General features: G+C 36.5%; 3 protein-coding genes across 5 annotated transcripts; 1 reads left to right on the top strand and 2 right to left on the bottom strand.

The window, feature by feature from the left end:
- Positions 1–915: 915 nt before the first annotated feature.
- Positions 916–3,184, bottom strand: LOC133312776 (pentatricopeptide repeat-containing protein At5g48910-like). The gene has a single exon (XM_061514038.1). The coding sequence runs from the start codon at positions 2,822–2,824 to the stop codon at positions 935–937; it is 1,890 nt and encodes a 629-aa protein (XP_061370022.1). The 5' UTR covers positions 2,825–3,184; the 3' UTR covers positions 916–934.
- Positions 3,185–4,039: 855 nt separating this feature from the next.
- On the bottom strand, positions 4,040–6,651 carry LOC133312801 (BTB/POZ domain-containing protein At5g03250-like). The gene is made up of 4 exons (XM_061514070.1): positions 6,593–6,651; positions 6,301–6,370; positions 4,915–6,126; positions 4,040–4,540 (listed from the first exon to the last, which is right to left on the bottom strand). Exons 1-4 carry the CDS (start codon positions 6,649–6,651, stop codon positions 4,040–4,042), a joined length of 1,842 nt encoding a protein of 613 aa, XP_061370054.1.
- Positions 6,652–8,106: 1,455 nt separating this feature from the next.
- Positions 8,107–20,815, top strand: LOC133312772 (protein PLASTID TRANSCRIPTIONALLY ACTIVE 12, chloroplastic). Of its 3 annotated transcripts, XR_009751732.1 has the most exons (10): positions 8,107–8,285; positions 8,542–9,219; positions 9,615–9,727; positions 11,924–12,183; positions 14,654–14,775; positions 15,466–15,534; positions 19,608–19,661; positions 19,804–19,911; positions 20,197–20,384; positions 20,450–20,815. XR_009751732.1 is itself a non-coding variant. In XM_061514034.1 (9 exons), the coding sequence occupies exons 1-9, from the start codon at positions 8,232–8,234 to the stop codon at positions 20,290–20,292; spliced, it is 1,554 nt and encodes a 517-aa protein (XP_061370018.1). In that variant the 5' UTR covers positions 8,107–8,231; the 3' UTR covers positions 20,293–20,814. The 3 variants fall into 3 exon arrangements, 2 of the variants coding, with proteins under 2 accessions (XP_061370018.1, XP_061370019.1); XM_061514034.1 differs by having other exon boundaries at positions 20,197–20,814; XM_061514035.1 differs by having other exon boundaries at positions 8,157–8,285; positions 8,518–9,219; positions 20,197–20,813.
- The last annotated feature ends 1,981 nt before the right edge of the window (positions 20,816–22,796 follow it).

Genomic DNA, 22,796 nt, shown 5'->3' with positions numbered 1-22,796 from the left:
GGATTCCAGAGACTGTTCCGGGCTACCGAAAAATAGATACATCTTGTTAGTATAAGCAGTACCAATTAATTCTTATAAGTTAAGCGTGCTTAACTATGGAATTCTCACTGAAAAGTCTCGTGTTGATGAGGGCGGGGAGTGATCGTCGGTGTGAAAGGGCATGGACAAGGAGCGGCTCTTGGCAGGCTTCCAGCGACGGGTACATGAATGAATCGAATCAATACCTGAGAAAGAGAGATTCCAGAGACTGTGCTGGTATGAGACGGTACAATTGAGAATAACTTATAAGAATTAATTGGTACTGCTTATACTAACAAGATGTATCTACTTTTCGGTAGCCCGAAACAGAAGAATTTCATAGTTAAGCGTGCTTGACGTGGAGTATGTGGTGATAATCATTAATTCTTGAAGTGGCCGGACGTTACACCTATTATATGCTGTTTTCGTAATTAATTAAAAGGCGGTGGCAATCTATCCTCTCTGGTTTAATTTGAATCAATTTGATGGTCTACGCGATAAAGATATCATTCCAAAACAAAAAGTAAAGCAAATTGTCACTGGTCAATTTTGCCCTATTAGAAACAACTCTTAAAAATACTTTATGAGGGTCTTTGCAAATGCTGGGGAAAGATAACTAGTGGGGATCGATACATTACTCAGTTTGTAACGGTGATGCTAATATTGCTTCTCAATTTTTAATTTTAAGTGTATGAACTCGAAAATGTTTCTTTATACATAACAAACTTTACGCCTGACCTATATCTAGTATGTGAAGAGTTAGTTAGTTATTGATTAATGATATTTACTGTGTGGTCAACATAATTACATTTTTTTAAGGATAAAAATGGAAAATAGTTCACAAAACTACAAAAGGATAAGTGACATTAATCAACAATGAATTCATTGGTAAGCAAATCGATATTTTTATACTTCCCTACCAGAAGTCATTACAAGAACATCTCCCATTTTTGAAATGATGGAAGCGGCTTCGGTCTCGCACAATGATTTCTCTCCGAACAATATCAGATATGACCTTTATTGCATCATGACAATCATTGCAAACTCGTAGGTTCTTTACTATTCTAATTGTTGTTCCTTCACTAGTACTAATTAGCCCAAACGCCACTGCCAACTTCTCACTGTGAGTGGATAAAGCATTCTCCTTCTCCTCTTCATCCACATTATGTGTAACAAGATCTGTCTTCGGTTTGTACCCAGCTAACTTCATTTTAGATATTAATTCTCTAATCATGGAATATATCTTATCTGACAGAGGGTGTGAGAGGTCTCCCATGAAGAACTCATGAACTGTGTTATCCACCTCTATCCAACTGCAGCCAGGCGTTTTCATTATTTCGTTGTCACGCATTCTCAACCTACATTTTGCTGCATCATCTAGCCTTCCCATTGAAGCATAAATATTAGCAAGATAAACATAGCTTCCAGAATGGGATGGCTGAAGTTCAAGAATGTGTTGCACCACACGTTCCCCTCTCTCTGCATCTTTGTACGTCCGACAACCACCAAGCAATGCCCCCCAAACTATGACATTAGGCTTCATCGGCATTGAGCTAATCAATTTCTCGGCTTCGTCCAGACGACCAGTGCGGCTAAGAAGATCCACCAGACACCCGTAGTGTTCAATCTTGGGAGAAATTCCATAGACTCGATCCATCATATGAAAATATTCAAGCCCTTTATCCACCATCCCAGCATGAGTACATGCTGTTAACAGTCCCATAAAAGTTATATCACTTGGCATCATTCCATGTTCCAGCATTTCTCTAAAGCAACTGAAAGCTTCATTAGCATGCCCATGCATCGCCAAGCCAGTGATAATAATATTCCAAGAGATAACATCTTTCTCTTGCATTGCATCAAAGACCCTCCTAGCATCCACTATGCATCCACACTTTGCATACATATCAGCCAACGCATTCCCCAAAAACAGGCCCAACGCCATCTTATTTTGTCTTATAAACCTATCAATCCACTTCCCAAGATCAAGCGCGCCAAGGTGAGCACAAGCAGGTAACACACTAACAAGCGTAACAGCATTGATGACAAGACCCTTTTGCTGTTGTATCTGGCAAAACAAATCAACAGCATCACCATATTTCTCATTCTGTGCATAACCAGCGATCATGGCATTCCATGAAACCACGTTCCTCTCCGGCATTTCATCAAAAAGCTTCCGTGCATCATCCAAATTCCCAAACTTTGCATACCCAGCAATCATGGTCGACCATGAAACCAAGTTCCTTTCCGCCATCCCATCAAAAACCGACCTTGCCTTATCTACATCTCCACTCAAACAATACCCAGAAACCAAAGTGTTCCAAGATACAACATCTCTCACAAGCAACTCGTCAAACAGCTTGTGGGCAATCTCAAAGTCGCCAACTTTGAAATACAAATCCACAAGCGAGTTCCGAACAAAACGGTTCGATTCGCATCCATACTTAGTAACAAAGCAATGTACTTTCTGACCTTCGCGCTCTTGGGCAAGTCCAGAGCAGGCCTTGATGACGGAAGTGAAGGTGTACTCATCGGGGGGTGGCGCGTGGGGCGTCGTCAATTGGGTGTTGAAGTGAGAAATGGTGCAGGACCATTCGTTGTTCTGAGCAAAGGCTTTGAGAAGCGCGTTGTGAGCGAAGATGTTTGGGTGTGTGAGGTGGTGCGTGAATATCAGAGCAGCGTGGCGCGCGTTGGCCCTGTTGCCACACACCCCGATGAGCTTCACAGCAATCATGTTTGGGTTGATTGATTCGTGGGGCGGAGGAAAGGTGACGAGTTGGGTTTGGATTTGGTAGAGGTGGCGCATGGTAAGTTGGTGTGCACATGTTAGCACAATGTGGATGAGTTTGGAGTGGTGAATCAAAGCCAGTGTGATGTTAGTGAGTTTGTGGTTTGGTCATAGCAAGAAGAAGACCCTTCAAGAGGTTCTGTTGAATAAAAAATGTCACTCTCTCAAAAGAAATCATTTTAAGGATTTAAGCTTCTTAAAAAGGTAAATTTGATAAGTCTCAAAAGTTTTTAAAATAAATAAGATAATTATTTGGTAAATTCAGTACGTGTTTAATTTAGTTTTATTTTTTTGTTTAGATAATCTCCTAGAATCCAATTATCTGATGTCTCGTGTTTCAGAAAATGTATGATACTCGTGTATGGACTGGACAAGAGAAGCATAGTTTGTTTGCTTCATTTCACTAATGCAATTTCTCTGTTTAGATACACAAATCTAAAATTGGTTGCTCATATACTTGACTGTAACATATGGAGATTAATCATTTCTTTTCAGCCATATATATATATGTGTGTGCTTGTATGATTGTATTTACAGTATCTGGATCATCTACGCAATTGATAAGCAGCTTATGCATGATGCCATATCTTGGTTTCAATATCATAAAACAATCTGGTCCAAGACAGCCTTGTGGATTGAATGGGATATACATTTAGCACTTAGCCATTACTTGACCAAGTATCCTTCAAACAAGAAACCACATCAGATAATCGAGACAGAGATAGCAAGCTTAGGAATGGAATGAATAGAGCTTGTCTGTCACTTCGCTGATGAACAGAAAATATGAGAAATCAGGAATACCACCAACGAAAAGGGGTGGCCACCCCTAAGAGCCTCAATTAGATATTGTGCCATTGTTACCCTAGTTTCAAACCCGAACAGGATCCACCATTGTACGTACCAAGCTAAGGAATGAATAGATATAAAACATTGACTGTACACAACCATCTCACAGCTAAAATGATTGGAGAAAGTACGAAAGAGAATGTTGAGAATATGCCGTGGACAGAAAACTGCAACGCAAAGGAGTGGTGGCACATTTCCTTCTATCAGACATAGACTAATGTAAGAAATGTGAGAATAGCACTTTGAATTTTTTGTTTTACTAATACGTTGTTCTACCAACAATTTGATTGTCAAGTTTCAACCACATTTGGATAGAAAAGTAGAATGTGTAGCAGAAGAAAACAAATTATCTCCACTTACTAGAGCTATGAAGTTCAGTTAATCCTCTCAACTACTTTGATCATTTGGTTTTCCATTCATAGTGGACGATGGTGTCTTTACATCGCAGCTACTTGATTCTTTTGGATTGCAACAGTCTGACTTTTTTCTAAAGCCAAACCTTTTTGGGAAAATGCTCCAACTTTTCTTTGTCTTACTCAGCTTCTGCAGATCATTTCGAATGCTTGAGCATTCCTTCTCCAGCTCCAAAAGACGTTCTCTCACATTTTCAGTTCCCTCTGCAGAGTCCATTTGACAAGTACCATTACTCTTGGGGAGACCAAGATCTCCACTGGGGTTTTGTGAGTTCCCAAGATTGTCAGAAACAAAGAACCAGCCAGATATTGATGTACGGAGTCTAAGCTGTTCAAAAAACAGTACTTGAACAATTACTCGGAGAGGTAATCTTTCATTTTGTGCTGCATGAGTGCTCGCTTCCAATGAGAGCTTTTGGCAGTTCATCAGTCTGCAAAGTTGCTCCCGTTCAGAATCTGTCAGCCACGGATGTGCCTGTAGTTGTCATCAATGATTATCAAATTTGAAACAGTTGAGCACAAAAGAAAATAAAAATAATGTAGAAATAGTACTTAATTGTGAGCTCTTGGTACTAAATTTGTGAGAGGTTCATTCGCCAAATAGACTTGTTAGTCACTCTTTTTCTTTGTCGTGAGTTTATTTTATCTTCTTTCTCAATATAGCTACGGATAAGGCATTAACTTTCAAACAACAGCAACATTAAAATCTTCACAAATTTCATTATTGTTTTCCACAATTTCAGTTCTTTTTCAGAAATTTTCATATCTATATGGCAAAACTGGAAGCAAACACAGGTATGTATATAAACAAATTTCTTGGGCAAGCTAGGCTACCCAAAATGATCTAACCTTAAGATATACATCTATTGCATGGTATATACCATCATCAAGTGGCCTAGCATAATCTGGAATTGCAACAGCAAGTGCCTGAAACTTAGGCAAGTTCAAATTAGCATCTGAAGCCACCTCAGCAAGATATCCATCTATCAAATTTGCGACCATTGTCATAGGTTTCAATATATCAGCCCCCCCAGCTATCAATGCTCCCTCTTCAATTATACACGGAGAAGCACATACAGATGCAGGCTGGTATATAGACATAAAATGATCAAGAATCCTCTGAATGCAGTCTACATCATAGAGGGTCTCAACCGAGTATCCCATATTTGGAATGAGAAGATCCACAAGCACGGCCTGGTCTAGTTGAGCTCCAACCCTTTTCTCTAAATTTTCTCTGCATGATGGATTTGCATGTAATATCATTGCTGTGCGGAGCAGCCTAAGCAGATACTTGGAAGATGTGATCCCCCTCTTATTGGGAATCAACTCCACAATTTCTTCCAGTAGAGCCCTTTGATCTGCTTCAGAAGTTGTAGGAATGGTTGCATGATTTGTATCTTTGAAGCTTGATTGCCTATTCATCAAAGGGAGAAACCTCCTAAGATAATATATGAGAGATGCAGCTACACTCTCAGATTTCATGCCTTTTGATTCAATGGATAAAATCAGTCGTTTATATAAGGGCAGGCTTAACAAAGACACATCATAATACCACCAATCATCACATAGAGATGGTGGTTCAGAAGAAATCCCATTCCACATTACATTGTCTGCTTGGTTTTGCGTGCTGCAATTACGTCCAGCCACAGGCCAATTGAATAAGTTTGGATCTGAACAAGCCTTCATAGCCAAGGAATCTATGCATCTTGAAACGATATGGAGGTCCTCTGCAAAGGGTTGCACTTCCTCACATGTTTCAAGGGATTTTATGGAATCTGGCCAATTGCTGAAAACTTCATTGAGAAAAGCCTCTGTCTGTCCAACAAGATTTCCTTCACCATAGCTTTCTGTCATTTGGAGGTACTCTGCTGCACATCTGAGGCTGACTACATTTAATGGTGTGATTTCTATTTTTACACCATAGCAAAACTTGGTTATAAGCTCGAATGTTATAGCTCCACCAGGAGTATCATGAAGTTGCAAAATACAACTTGATCCATCCTCGTTTGAGGACTCTGCAATGAGTTTCTTTAGTAGCCCACTTCTAGAAAGCAATGGAAACTGCATGAAAATCACAAATGAAGAAACAAACTAAGGACCAACATGTATACATACTTGAATTCTGTACTTGACAGAGACCAACAAAGACATAGAAGGTAAAGACTGGGAAGGGAAGAAAAGAAAAGAAAAATAAAAAAACAAAGTGCATGCAATAAGTTAAATTAAAACAAGCACCTTGTGGAGGAGAAAAGAAATTTGGCCAACTTCAATGGTAACATCACTTGGAAGTCCCGTTGTACAAACCCTGAAAGTAAAATAAAATAAAATCATGAAGAATGATCCAAAAATTAGGGGAATTTGCAGATAAAATTCAAAACCTCCCCACCATCCAAAAAGATAAATTAATACAAGGTTCCATTTAGATATGGGAACATTTTAACAAATAAAAACAAGGTTATTTATTGCCATAAGAATCCATTTTGGTTAACGAACACAACCCATTGGAGGAAAATTTAGAGAGGCTCACCACGTTTGGCCTTCACGACGAAAAGCTTCAGACTTTGATCCCATACTCATGAATGCCATTATATTTAATTGGAGATTATTGTAAAGATTGATATTTTAAGACATGGGAAAATAGCGGTGGAGGAGGAGGAGCAGGGGAAGATAGAAAGGTGGGAGTGATGATGAAGCAGCGAGTCTAAAGCCTAGTAACTGAAAGAGCGACAAAAACGGTTAACGTAGCTATCTCCAAATTCCGCTTTATGTTGTATCTCTTTCTCTCTCTCTCTTCTTCCCTTTCTCTTTCCTCTCATAAATAGTTAGCAAATAGCATTCATTGTTATTTACACACAATAATACATTCTCAACAAACTCGCAAATTCTTATATGCGCAGCTATCAGTTAGTGGGATGACAACCTCTCTCAAACTCTGAAAAAAATCTAAAATACTACTATCGAACTATATACATCCAACCAATAGTAGCATAACACACTAGGTAACATGTTTGAAACAGTTTTAATATTAAGATTATGTATTTCATGTGTAATTTTATTTTTAACTACCATCGTACCTAATACTTAGTACAATGATAGTATTGAATATGTTCTATCTAAATTTATTATTTTATGTTTGTGAATAATTATACGATGAAGATTATATTTAAAATCTATTTTCGTATACAATTAAGGATTTAGTTATTTTTTATATTATTAAAAATTAAGTTATTTTTTTTATAATATTAAAAATTATCTTTTATAATAGAATTTAGTTATTTTTTTGTATAATGATAACTGAATTTTTTTAATTAAGGATTCTAGAAAATGAGAGTGAATCCAGGTCTTCTACCGTCTAGGAAAACCAAACTTTGATCTATTATTAGAATAAAACATTTTATATTATCCAATTATGTTATGAGGTTTCGTATCATTAGAAAAAGTTTGGCCATATGCGATCGAGTCCTCACCTTTGGATTAAACAAAACCCAAGGAGATGTGTGCTTGTGATTGTGATTGAATTCTCACGTGACGCTATATTAAGCAGTGTCATTTATAATATAATTAAATTTATTTAATGACGTATTGCTGTATAATTTTATAATGGTATTATATTAAAGGAGTTATTAATATACGTATCTTAATTATGTGATAAAATAAAGTTGTGAATTCCATAATTTTTAAAAAAAGGAAAAAAGGAAAAAAATATAGGCATAGAATTTCATAAATGTGTAATATAAGACAATTATCTTATTTGTACGAATAAAAATAAGTCCTTTATAATTATTCTAATAAATTTTCTCAATAATATGTGATGAGTTAAATGAAATTTATAACTAAATATATTAAGTCCTCAATTCGCGTTTAATCGTTGGAAAATATAGCATTTTTGAAAGAAATGTGAGAAAAAGGAAAAAGAGAAACATGATAAGGGGGTTGTTGGCACTTGGCAGTGTAGCAGTCTCTCTCTCTCGCTTGAAACTTCTAAAACCAACTGAAACACTCTCTCTCTCTCTCTCTCTCTCTCTATCTGCATTTCCAATTTTACTTTGCACAACCATCATAGACGACGACGTTTGGATTTTGTCATCCCTACTTCAAATCCCTAAACCCAGACTTCTAATTAGCTTTTGTCTGAGGCGACGCCGTTTTTGGTGGGAGCTTAGCTTATGGCTTCCATGCATTCCGATCTTGTGGGCAACTTGTCCTTCAATCACTTCCAGGTTAGCATCAAGGGGTGTTAAAAAGTTCAAGTTTTTAGCTTCTGGTTGCTTCGCTATTCTTTCTTATGTGCACTTTACAGTTAGTGATTTTTATAAAAGAAAAAAAAAAAATACACTCAATTTTGAAGTGAGTGAAGTGACAATTTACATAAATTTTCGTTTTCCTTCGTTTGAAGTCATTTATCTCACTTTGTTATGTTTTTATTGTATGTAATATGGAGCTAATTTATAGTATACAATGGTTGAAACCCCGTAGAGATCATCATACTTGGTGGGTTCATTTCCAGCTGGTATTTTGCAATGTAGAGTTGGTTTCAGCAATTCAAGAAGGCGGGTTCCTTCATATACTTGTATAAAGTGTGAAAAGAAGGATGATTATATTGAGCATGTATCAGTGGAACGTCCACCTTATCACAGTTACATGGACTCCACCTCCGGCCAGCTTGAGCCCGCATCCGGTGCTCGAGCAAGTGTTCCTGAACGAGAGTATTGGCCTGAAGGAACTGCCAGTCAAGTAAGGGCTGCAAGGGCACCTGCACCAACTGGTGAATCGTCAGGTTCTCCATCTTATGGCACGAAGCCTGGAAGTAGGAGGAAGAATTACAAAGCATCTGTTTCTGCTGCTTCTTCCTCTGAGGTCATGGTTGAATCAACTGACACTGGGCCATCCGAGGCATTGGCATTGGATGAATCCGCGGAGGATTCTCAAGAATTATCATCTGACTATGTTGTTTATCAGTCTGAACCCGAGGAAGAAGAGGAGACTGGATATGATCTTGATAAGAAACTTGGTGTTCCTCATCCATTTATTGATCCAAAAGTTAAAAAGCCAATAGACGGAACACTTACAAGTGAAGAACTATGGTGGAATTGGAAAAAGCCGGAGAAAGAACAATGGTCCAGGTGGCAAAGGAGGAGGCCGGATGTTGAAACGGTTAGTGTGCACGTGAATGGTTATGGAATTTTTTTTGACATTGTGTGTGCCTTCATTGGTTTTGTGCTTTATGATTGTAATTTGTTATATCTGTGAATTAATTCACCCTGATCAATTTGTGGATTAAAGGGTCATGTGGCCAGTGGCCAGTTCATTTTCTTATAGCATTTTGGTTAACAACTGAAAAGGCTTTATGAACTTGCCCGTTAAATCATTTTCTTGTGGAAAGATGCTAGTTGCTCTCACTACCCTTGTTAGATACTAATATTTGTTAGATCTTCCACGGTTATGTTCATCAGGCAAGAGGTCTAAAGGCCAGTTAGATGTGTTGAAGTCATAAATTTGATTGCTGATGATGAAATCTTACTTCTTGTGTCTGAACTATCATTTTTCAGGTTTTCCTGAAAGCGATGGCAGAAACTGGGCAAATAAAGCTTTATGGGGAACATCCAACATTAACTGAAACTTCTCTTTACCGAGCAAGACGCCATCTTTATAAGGAAGAAAGGTATTGCTGACTATGAAGCTCACAACGTAGTTCTTAGAGGCCTAGCCCTAGAATTGAAAGTGTTCTGTTTTGTAGTGCATCCTAAATGTAAAGCATATAAGAACCACAAACAAGAAACCTAATAAAAAGGTTGAACAACAGTTGCTTGAAGAATGAGAATTCTGGAAGGACTTAGCAACTGCATCAGAATTATCTTCGTATTCTTAGAAGGCTACTAGATGTAATTCACATAATGAATTGAGGGGTAAATCAAATAAAGTTTTTACTTCACAAACCAAACTTGTGCTGCTCCAAGTTTATTTAAGCCCCTCCATTTAATGTATTTTATAATAAATTGACTTTGAAAAAAAAAAATGGTAGCAGCCAATATGCTCATTTTATTTAACAAGTGGAAAGTTGAGTTTTGGTTCTTTGTTAAAACGGGTTTGCTGGGTGTTTGAGTGTTGTCAAAGGGAATATAGTTGTTGCGGTCTCGACAAGTGTACCGGTAGTACAAGTAATAAAGTAACGAGAAAAGTACCGTTTCCACGAGGATTGATTTACCAAGAACTTTTTTCACTACTCTACCAAAGTTGGATCAATTGGAATAGTTTTTGTGAATTTGATTGAAATAATAAAACTGATGTAACAACCACCAAATAACGATTAAGAGCAAGAAAAGGACTCAGATTAAAAGTTGAAATAAAGATTAAGAATGGAATGAGCAGTTAGGGTAATTAATCTACTCTCTCTCAAATAACATTCAAGCTCATGTTTCCAAACAATTCACTATAAATTAATCAAAACCCAATTACTTGGTATTTCGATTCTTTGACATATTAAGAATCCTAATTCCTTAGTAATTCCTTTTAGGGCAAGCATTAAGAGCGATGAATTAACACAAACGCAAGTTCCATTAGTCTATTCCTAGATCAAACAAAACCTAGCAATTATTCAAGTTAGTATTTTACACCAATATCCCTATTGTCATGCACGATTCAATTGTTCCTCTATGATTGGCCAAATTGCAAAAGAACTAAGAATGAGAATCAAAATAATTGAATAACATGAAAAGATGAATATTATATTAAGAGTAAAGAGTAAATCAATTTAGGATTCAATTGGTTCCATCTAGCCCTAACTATAAAAGAACTTAGCCAGACATGGCAAAAGAAACAAAAGCAATAGATGAAAGAAAACTATAGAAATCCATAACAAGAACTTGGTGATTGATCTCCACGGTGATGCCTTGATCTTTCCCCAACTCTTCAGTCCAAAAACTTAGCTTTTCTCCTCCTCTTGTCGCAGAACGCAGTGTATGTATCCTCTTTCCTTTTTTTTCTTTTCATAAAAGTCAATGGGCCTTTTTGCGATGATGCTCGCTGGTTAGCAAGCATCTTAGCGAGCAATATTGGGAAAAATTGATTCTTTGGCTTTGCTCGCTGTAGCAAGCAACTCAGCGAGCAGTTGCACAAAACTGGTTCTCTCTGGCCTTCCTCGCTAATGTTGTTCGTTGTAGCGAGCATCCTAGCAAGGAGAACTGGGAAAAATGCTTCTCTGGAAGGCCAGCGAGCCTGTTAATCTTTGAACTCTGTCTTCCCCAGCTTCCTTGGTCCGACCCTTGCTTTATCTCAGCATTTTTAACTTGTAACCAATACAATTTTTAATGAGGATCGTATCAAACAAGAAAACTCCAAAGTCTTTTTCAATTTACTAAAATTTACCATATCTTTGACCATATTCCACAATATTTAGCACAATTTGGTCCTAAAAGCATGATATATTCAAGACTTAACAATAGCCCCCGAAGGGCAAGACCCAAATTTTTGGTAAGTGACAGTTTCAGGGTGCTCCAAAGTTAGGGATAGGAACCATTCTCCAGGAATGTGGATGCAAGACTCTTTCAGATGTATTTTGTCAAAAGAAAAAATAAAGACACTCTTACTTGTATTTTTTCCAAAGAAAAGACATCATCAGGGGTAGGAAAAAATTGAGAAAACCCATCTACTATGGCTGTGTTGGGTTTTGGAGTTCTAAAGCTTAGTACAATATCTGTGCATGAAGTTAAATTTTATTTATCATAATCATACATGTCAAAATTAGTTTCAAAATTCTATATCAATTGCTTTAAACCTGAAAAGTGTTTATTATAAAAGCTTCCCATAATATTTTGTCTCACATAATGGAATCTGTGAAAATAACTCCTGATTTTTGCAGGCTTCAGGATGAGCGAGAGAGATTAGAAAGGATTGGTCCAATAGCATACTATTCAGAATGGGTAAAAGCATGGAAGAGGGATACATCTCTTGAAGCTATTCAGAAGCATTTTGAAGAGACTGGTGAAGATGAAAATGCTCAACTAATTGAAATGTTTTGCCACCAAACTGACCGAGAGTATCGCGTAATGATGGGGACTGATTATCGTATACAAAGGGATCCTTTAGCTATGAGAATGAGGGAGGATCAGATAAAGCAAAGTATTGACTTTAAAGATTAAATATTTCTGTTTCATGTCTGTATCTCTTTTAGTTTTTAGTCATCTTATGTCTTCTGGCTATTTATCTTATATTTTATTATTCTAAGATTATTCAACTTTATTTAGTATTGTTTGCCAAAGAATCTGATAGGACCTAGAAGAATAAATTAGAACAGGGTCAGAGTAAGTTAGATGGTTGGATATTTGTTTAGTTGGTTATAGTTAGAATCTACCGGGGGTATAGGTAGTTCGGCACATGAATTCAGGCTTAAATAGCAGGAGCAAGCTAGGAGAGAGGCATTCAGGAATTTAGATTTGAGAACTGAGCAAAGGCTCTGTTGTTAAAGAGGTAACTCTTTGTGAAGGGGAAACCCTTGGAAGGAGATTTATCTCCTTAGATTCTTAGTTTGTAATTCAATAAACACTACCAAGGTATTCTTCTTCCTTTCCTCATCTCTCTCTACGAAAACTGTTAAGAACCCAATCAAGAAGAAAAAGAAATGGATGAAAAGACCAAACTGAATATCTATATAAATTCTATTGATATCAGAGTGATATCAAGAAGACAGTACAGTGGCTACAATATGGAAAATAGAAAATATTCTAAAGAAACAATTGCAGAAAAGAAAAACAATCCTCAGAGCAATTAGAGAAGCTCTGATTTCTCCAAATCCAGTCCTAATCCCCGCCTCTTCTGAAAATAACCTCCCTATTTATAAAGATGTGTGTTCCCACCTTCTCTTATTTCCCTTCAGAATATCCCTCCACTCACCCCTAATAGCCTCTCTGCTGACTCGGCAGCTAATTTGTTTTCAATATTTTCCCCACTCCTTCCAGAACATACTCTAAATGGAGGTATTGTATCAGTTCGTAACAGAATCTGAGAATTACTTGATCTAAAGGTTTAAGCTGTTACACGAGGGCACAAAAATGAAATTTGTATCTATAAGACATTCCTCTATATACATGAAAGTTCTCCACGTATAAATTGTGAGCCCTATAGGATAGCTGAGAATCAACTTTTTTTGTACCAATATTTAATTATAACTTTTTTACTGGTAAACAATGTTACCCTGTATTTATAATATTATTATGCTCTAATTTGAACCCAGTTTTGTCTGTATTTGAAAAAGGAACGGAAAATCAACTGAAAAAAATATATTTGTGCTGGAAACTTCAGACTTACATTATATCTTGTTCCTTTATTAAATATCATCTACTTTTACCTCTGTTAGTGTTAAACCATTCACTATTTGCACTGATCACATCATACTTTATGCATTGACATCTACTGTTAAAATACTTATGCTCACTCTAGATCAACATCAACAACACATTTATCCCAAACTAATTGGGATCGGTGGTAGATGAACCCAAATGAAAGGTACAAAGGGATAAAAATAAAAATAATATAAAATAATAATAATAAATAAAATGATAATAATAATAATAATATATATAAATATAAAAGTAAAAAATAAAAAGAAGAAGAAGAAGATGGGGAAGAAAAGAGATAAAGGAAAAGAAGGGAGAAAGAAGAAGAGGGGGGAGATGAAGAGGAAAAGGACTAAAAATGGACCATATGGAACATAGGAATAACAACGGGTCTAACCCTCCACTATGCTAATAGCTTTTCTCCATGCCGTCCTAAGGCACACCATTCGCCAATTTATATCCCACTCCATTAAGTCTTGTTTTACTACCTTTCTCCAAGTAAGTTTTGGTCTACCTCTACCTTTCTTTGTGTCGAGCTCTTGGTAACAAGCTTTTGTTCTTACGGGAGCACCCAGGGGCCTTCTCATTACGTACCTTAACCACCTTAATCTATATTCTGTCATTTTTTCAGCCACCAGTAGCACTCCTACCTTAAGTTGAACATCTTTATTTCTTATCTTATCCATCCTCGTATAACCATACATTCACCTTAACATCCTCATCTCTGCTATTCCCATTTTATGTTCATGTTGCCAGCTTCATATAACATTGCATGCCTTACTGCTGTTCTATTGAATTTTCCTTTTAGCTTAGGGGAAATTTTGCGGTCACACAAAAACCCAGAAGCACTACGCCATTTCATCCACCCTGCTCTGATTCTATGATTTACATTCTCATCAATCTCTTCGCCTTTTTGCACAATGGATCCCAAATATCTAAAAGCATCTTTCTTGGGTACCTCTTGACCAAGTAGATGCACAAGATCTTGGTCTACATCTCTTACCAGAGAAAACTCACACTTCATATACTCAGTCTTGCTCCGGCTTAACGTGAATCTTTTAGACTCCAACGTGCTTCTCCACAATTCAAGTTTTCTATTAACACCGTTTTTGGTCTCATCAATAAGTATAATATCATCTGCAAAAAGCATATACCATGCCACTTCCTCTATTAGTTCATCCATAACTTATGCTCACTCTAGTGTAGATATATTTAATCCAGAATAGTAGTTGAAATTTTTTTCTTCTTTCTTGCAGTATGGGGTGGAGATCCAGTTTACCCAACCGTGAACTATATTCGAGAGCCAGATGCAGTGGTTGACTACAGGGGCCCAGATTTTCATGAACCAACACCAAATATGCTAGATTATCTGAAGGAGGTTATTTGCACTGAGCTCATCTTCTTTGCTTTCTGTCATTCCTTTCTTTCTTTACTGGAAATTTTAATTGCTAAATGGGAGTAAATTGTAATAATTAACCTCTTTAGATGAATATGGAACATATCTACAGGAGAGAGTGCTCAAGATAGTTTTGGGATAAATTTGTCACTCTTTACATGATGTGCTTGGATATTGCTTTACATCTATCTCTCCAAAATATAAGCTTGATGCGATCGTTGACGGTTATTTTTATCCACCTCAATTTTTAAGATATCTTGTCTCACTTTTTCTCTCAAACTCAAAAAAAAAGAAAAAAGGAAAAAGAAAAAAAGAAGTGAAACACGATTCTCCTTGTTGGTTTATAAAATGGAATATTAACTGTTAAATTTACTTATATTCTAAATTCTAATCCTTTCAAGATAGCTGCTGCTTGTTGCTTCTTTAAAGATAATCCACGGAGCACATGACATGCTTTTATATTTTGTTGTTTTATCTTTAGTGTCATAGGACTGTAGTTAATGTGGCTAAATTTTGTCATCAAATATATGATTTTTTTCTTCTTTCCTTTTCTACCAATTGTTGGAATTTTCGATTTTCAGACTTTCAATGGGAAGACCAAATTTTTAAATGGCAACTGTGATTGCTTATGTGTGTCACAATTACTGAACTTCTCTTCCTTTATATGATCAGCATGGATATATCATTTCAAGGGAGGAACTTAACAAGATTCTGGAAAAGGAAAAGACTGAACAACTTGAGGTAAGGAAGTAATATATATATAACTTTATAATACTAATAGTGAAGATACTGATTTAATGGATTATTTTGCAAACAGATGAGTTACATATAGGCATTTGCTATCTTAAAGAGATATATTGTCGAGTTTTCTATGGTTTGCCTTAACTTGGGTGTTGGAAAGTGAAATACAGACATTGCATTGTTCAGGTGTCCTGTATTAATTTACCAGGTGCAAACTTTTTTTTGATGAGGTCTGTAGTTATATCAGATATAAGGGTGTCAATTGGAAGGCTTAAAGTGTCATTTGTTTTAGTAATTTGGCAATTTTCTAAGTCCTGATATCCAGACAGCCTTAATGGATGAATCGAAGGAATGATGCATTTCTTTCTATATTAAAAAGGAAAAATGTATTTCATGAACAATAATTTAGACTAGCATATATTAACCATCTTGCCAAAGGTGAAACTTCCGGTTTCCTTGCCTCTGCCTACTTTTACATTGCTAGCTTCTCTTTAATCTTCATTTGAAGCTGACAAAAGCAATTGGGATAAAGTCATAAAATAGTACCAAGCTTGTAAAATGCAATCTTTCTTGATGGTTAGGTTCTGTAAAGAACCAATTCAACCCAAAAGCGTAAGTTGGTGAGTGAGGGCATTTTTAATGGTTTATAATATTCTTTAACATGCCCCTCACAAGAGAGCTCAATGGCTTGTAAGTTGGATAATGCATCAGGCCCAACCTACCTGTATTAAGAAATTCCACAAAGAAAATGGGAGGCGGCCATAGTAGTTAATAGCGGCGCTATTGCACCGCGAGCCGCGCTGGATGCGGGTTGCGGTGGCCCATTGCAAGAACAGAATCTGCACCGCGCTGGAAAGGAATTGTGGCCATTGCAGTCAAATTGTGGAAATTTTGCGGACAATTAGCTGGATGTGGGTTTTTAGTCGTTTTATTTAACCCAAACCCACTCCCTCTTCTTGTCGTATGAAGTTGCCTCTTTCCTCTCTCTATTTTTCTGGCCTGTTATGTTTTGTTTTTTCCTCTCTCTCTCTCTTTCGCTCTCTCTGGCATTTTTTTTTTTTTGGCCCTGATATCATGTAAAGAACCAATTCCTCTGAGATTGAGTCACCTGCAACTGGTAAAGACAAGTCAAGAAAAAGAACAGGAAGAACCTGATCAACCTGTGAAACTGAGATGAGATAGAATAGAATGAAAGGGTTGTTGATCAAGAAAAGTGACATCAGCGGAAACAATATAACGCTTAAGATCAGGAGAATAACAATGATAACCCTTTTTAAGACGAGAATAACCAAGAAAAATATACTTAAAGGCTTTAAATGTTAACTTGTCCTTACCAGGAGTGAGATCATGAACAAAACAGGTACATCCAAAGACATGTGGGGATAGAGGATAGAGAGGAGCATCTGGAAACAACAGGTTATGGGGAATGTCATTGTTAAGCATAGAGGAAGTCATGCGGTTGATGAGAAAACAAGAGCACAAGTGAAGAGGAACATGCATGTGAATAAGAAGAGTTCGGCCAGTTTCAGTGAGATGTCTGTTCTTACATTTGGCCACCTCATTTTGTTGTGGAGTGTGCGGACAAATAGTAGGTGTAAAGTACCTTGTGTGGCCAAGAAATTAGAAAAGTCAAAAGAAACATATTCCTTAGCATTATCATTACGTAAAATACGAATAGAGGCATCAAATTGAGTATGAACCTCAGTAGAGAACCTTTTATAAATGGAGAATAACTCAGAATGTTTTTTCATTAAAGAAACCCAGATACAACGGGAATAATCATCAATAAACGTAACAAAACACCGAAAGCCTGAAACAGACAAAGTAAGATTTGGACCCTAAATATCTGAATGAATAAGAGAGAAAGGAGCATCCGCTCGTTTATTGACTCGACTGGCAAAGGAGGAGCGTGTCCTTCCCTTGTTGACATGACGAACAATCTAAAGACTGAAGACCAGATAAAAGAGGAACCATCTTCTGCAATTTTGAAAGACTTGGATAGCCGAGGCGACTGTGGATAAGTTGTGGAGATTCTGTGAGAGAGCATGCTACTGAAGGACAAGGCACAACCAGATAGTAAAGACCCCGTTACTCATGGGCCTCTCCAATCATCTTCCTCGTATCCGGATCCTGCACAGAAACAAAATGCTTAGGGAAGGTAATAGTGGAAGTAAGGGAGTGGACCAATTTACAATAGAAATTAAGTTATAAGGGATGCTAGGAATTTAATAGACAGATGTCAAGGTCAAAGAAGAAGTTGGACGAGCTTGTCCAATCCCACGAACAGGGGCTTTAGTGCCATGAGCAAGGGTAAAGGAAGGTAAATGATCAGAAGAAGTGAGAGATGTAAAAAGTTCCTTATTGTCACAGAGGTGATCGGTAGCACCTGAGTCAAATATCCAAGGACCAAGTGATGTAGAATGAGAAACACAAGCAACAGGATTACCAGTATCTGGAGCATAAGGCTGAGACTGAGGAGAAGCCTTCCTGAGAAGAGTCTGAAGTGTTGCATAGTCTACAGGAGACAGAGAAACTGAACCAGATGGTAGTATCTGACTGAGCTATATTTGCAGCATGAGAGGGTCGCAGGTGAGGATACTTCGTGTAACAACGCTCCTCATACTTTGTGTGAACAAGAGATGATTCTGCCATTATGAATGCAATAAAAATCTGCAGAACTAAGCAAATCAAACACACACCAAACAAGAAGAAACACGCGCCAAACAAGAGACTGACGAAGAACCAAGAGCGGATCTGGAAGGAGGAGACAAAACCGAGCAGTTCTATCCTGAAACGACCAAAAAAGGACGTCGGAACAAGTTACTTTTTTTGTTGGCAAAGAAAGAGTGTTTCCGGCAACGTGAATAGTGTTTCCGGCAGATGAACAGCACTCCGGCGACTTGAATGGTGATTGGCATGAACAGTAACCACAGGAACAGATGTAGAAACAAGCCGGAGGGTCACACGACGTAAAGGAAGGAGAGAACACCTAAGCAGTGGACTTAGGATTTTAGCGGAAGCGAAAGTTCCCAAAACAAGAGTTTTGATACCAACTTGAGATTGAATAAGTGTATATTACAACTGTACAATAGCTCTCTATTTAAAGAGACTAAATGACCTAATGGGCTAAGCCCACAAGATGTGGGATTATATTATATGCACTGAACTACTTTAACATACTATTCTAACAGGTTTATTGGTGAGGTGAAAAACTAACTGGGAAAGCTGGGGCTCTACCCTCAACTAATGTTCTTAAGGGGGAAGAGTTTAGAGGTTCCACAATGACTGTTTTGAACTAAGTTTAGTTAACATAGTGAGTTATCAAATAAGCAAAGCTTCGTACAAATTTTCACTTCTATTAATGATGACATGGTTGGAAGTACAAAGGAGTATCATTTACTTTTCTTTTTTCCAATCCAATATTCCAATTTTGCTTAATGGGCTGTAAATGATCATTTTATTGGGAACCATAAGGACATCTCCAAAGGTAAAGTATGATCTTTATTGACAGAGTGGAAGAATAAAAGGGAAAAAAATAAAGAAGTAAATAAAAACTCATGAAATATTTTTTGAATGTAGATTTATTAGGTTTTCTGTCCCGGTCACTTACTTCAGGTTGATTAATAATTGAAAATCTGGATGGAAATAAAAGTAGGAAGAAAACTAGAAATCCAAATGCGAATTGTTTTTTATTTTGGTGCTTATATTTGTTGAAGTAGAGCCATAAAAGGGGGAAGTACCATTTTGAGGCTAAAGATATAATAAGAGTTTTCTCTTTATCATAGCCACCTGTCAATCGATCCTTATTATCTTGTTTTTGGCAGGATAGATGTATGACCTTTTTTGACCTTATCAAAAAGTTCTAGTGGAATTACTTATTAAGATCTTTTGCTTGTGTTGGATTTTTTTACCTGAACTTCATAGTTCATACTTAAGTGCCAAGTTATAATGCTTCACATAATAAGCCTCTTATAACCATTCCTTTCTATTTTGCATTCTCTTTCTTCCTTCAAATACTACCTATCACCTGTCATGCCGTTGTAGTTTGATACCCTTTATTTGGATTATGGCAGGTGACAGACATGGATGAAGCTATGGCCAAAGCCGTTGACATTGGTGAAAATGATGTGAGCTTCGATTCACCACCTTTATAGGATTTCATTTACCCTTGGCATGTGGTTGTCAAATGAGTTGAGTTGCATTCCTAAATGACTGGTTGTAACTTGTAAGTAACATCCCCTCCGCCCCTTTTCTGACTTTATTAACCAGGATGAAGAGGATAGTGACCTTGATGATGAAGAGGAAGAGGGAGAGGAAGAGAAGATTACTCGAAACTGGAGTGTCTTAAAAAGTACTCCTGAGCTTCGCAAGTCAAAGGTATTCTGATAGTTGTCTTAAAAAGTACTCTTGTAAATCAGATATTTTCTTGTAGTTTTGTCCCTGCTCTTGTCATCTGTTTTCTCTGTTTAGTAGTGTTCAATACAGTTGTCTTTTTAAAAAAAATAGTAACCTTAGGTGGATAAAAGGCTTTCTGATATCTCCTTTTGGGACTATCAAATCAGACGTATTTGAAATATATAGTTATATTTGACATGTTTATCTACTTAATCAGTAACAATGTGTAATCGATAAAAACATCCTTTCCTCTCCTTGAACATGCAGCCAAAACCAAAGAAAGATGGTCCTTTGTCCCTAGACGATGCTGTAGATGATTCTGAGAACTTGACTGATTTCCTCTTGGACTTTGAAGAAGAATGACATGCCTCCTTGTAAAGCGTTCCATGTCAAGTGGTGTCTTGGGGTGGTAGGCGTTTACGTGATGTTGTTAAGACAGGATGAAAGGTTTGGATGTAAGTATTCCTTGTCATTATCAATATCTTGAACTATTAATAACTTCTTATAGGTATTGCCTCAGTGAATGGGGTGACTCAGGCGATAAATGTTGGAATGAGATTCTGAATGCTAGCTCAAAGTTTCTAGAAACATTGAGCGAGAGTCAAGTTTCCACTTGAGCTATTCCCCTGAATACTCAGTTAAGTACTTGTTTCCAACATATGCGGGAATTTAGCAGAAGATAAATTAACTATGTGAGTGACCTTTCCAATATTATATTATATTGTAATTTTGGTGCAAACTAGAATCTAATATATTCAATCACATACCTTCTTTCTCAAGTAGTCAAAGCAATAATGTCATCATTTATTGGAATTTACGACCTCCCTAGGCATGTATAAGACTTTTTGCGAAAAGGGAATGAATTCTTGTGCTTGATTAATTTTAATATGCATACGATCATTTTATTATGTTTTAATATTTTTAACTGAACATTGTGTGAAGTTTACGCGGGGAGTTATAATGTGTAAGCAAACCAGGTTTTCAACATTTTTAATCTTACAAGGTGTTGAGAAGTTTTAGTCTTTTAGAACGCATTAGCTAAATATTTTATCCCATTGTAAGTTTCCTCCAAGTAACTATTGTTTTTAGTCCCATTGTATTATTGTTTTACTGCCACTGAAATCGTCAGAAAAGAGACTGTAGAAAAAGGCTTGAAAAGAACATTCAAAGGGGTCATATACATATTACAAAGATTCATATTGTTTTGCTTATTCCCCCAAATAAACAGTGTTATCCACGTTTCATAGATAGAATTAATTCAATGGCCCAAACAAAAGTGCTGGACCCAAATACAATGAAGCAAGAGCCGAATAGTATAAATTTTGCAAGAGCCGAATACAGTGATGTCTTTGCCTTGACTAGCCAAACATGTGTATCTAAAAAACTCTTTGCAATTTAATAACAAAAAAAATGTTTGCAAGTACTAATGTTCCACTAAGTGTGTATTTTGGTGAGGGTTTGTAAGTTTGATTTTAAGTAACTCAGATTTTAGAAAATTGATGAGTGAGTTTAAAGTGAAATCATTTATGGTTGGATACTTTAATCTGAAAAATGATTTTGGTAGAATTAAAGTTGTTGTTTGCCATAAATTTGCTGAGCTCAACACAAAAGCAATCCAACACATGCTTTTGCATAAATTGATTTTGGTCTTTGGAGCTAAAATTTCATTGGAGGCAGAATCTAATGCATGTTTAAAAAATGAGTAACTTTTTGTGTTCCTAAACCCACATTTTGAGTCTATCAAACGTGAAACCAAACAAAGGCTAAATCATTCCCTAAAACCAAAGAAAGAGAACTAATTAAATTCCCTAAATTGAACAAAGGAAACTCGATTACTCCCCGAGGGTTAGGTTGTGGCCCATTTGGATTTCACCTTTGAGGAATGGCAGTTTCTGGAATTTTCCACTTCTCTACGGAATTTTTTTTTCCTCTTTACGTATTGCTGTAAAATATCTTTTAGTTGCTTAGTTTACTTTGTTGTTAAATTAATTATTTTTTATTACTTTAATTAATGATAGACCATTTTAAAAAAATATTAGCAGTAGCAATTCTTATTTAAATATGTGATAATTATATATAAAAACAAAGCAACATATGGCTGTTTTTTTAATATTTTTTATTGTTTCATTTTTCAATGATTGACAAAGATAAAAATGGTGATTGCGGGTCCTAATGGAACTTGGGCCATTAACCATTTGACTTATTTTATAAACCGTATAGACCACCCAGGCACCTACTATGTACTAATTTATATAACTATTTTAAAGTGTTCGTATTTAATTTTAACTAAAAAAATCCAAGTGAGAGTTTATAAATGCAGTTGCAGTACAATAGTACGTAATTTTATATTAAAGTAATTGTATATTCTTTATTATTTTTCTCTTTTTGAATACACAGGCAACTGTTTTGGCTTCTCTTGTGATGATTTCATGTTTGACTAACCCATGTGCTAATGTTGTCGTTATACGAAGCACTTTTGATCAATATTAAACCTTTTCACTAATCGACCAAATTATAGGCCAAAATTAGCACTCACTGGAAATTTTTACACCCTGAAAAACTGATTCCAGCTTAAGTAGGGTGAAGCTATGGAATGGAGAGAGCCTTTTTAAGCATAGACCACATTTATCTCTTTATTTATTGTCAAGAATAAGCACAGTTTTGTTTTTTTATTTTTGGATCTTAGTGGCTTCCAGAGCATATTTAGTGAAATCTAGTCTAGTTAAAACCAAATCTAATTAAAAGCCCAGGTGCTTCTTCTCTACCCCTAGATTGAAATTATTTATTCTCCCTGGCCTACACTATCCAATTGATTCTTCTGCTAGATCTTAAAAGTGCTCTATACATTAAAATATCATTCTTTATAC

This window comes from Gastrolobium bilobum, unplaced genomic scaffold, assembly GCF_033153095.1.
Source record: "Gastrolobium bilobum isolate Gb01-03AN ecotype WA unplaced genomic scaffold, APGP_CSIRO_Gbil_v1 utg8540, whole genome shotgun sequence".
NCBI classification, from domain to species: domain Eukaryota; kingdom Viridiplantae; phylum Streptophyta; class Magnoliopsida; order Fabales; family Fabaceae; genus Gastrolobium; species Gastrolobium bilobum.
The sequence above is the reverse complement of the archived record's forward strand: the minus strand, read 5'-3'. Positions and strand labels throughout refer to the sequence as shown.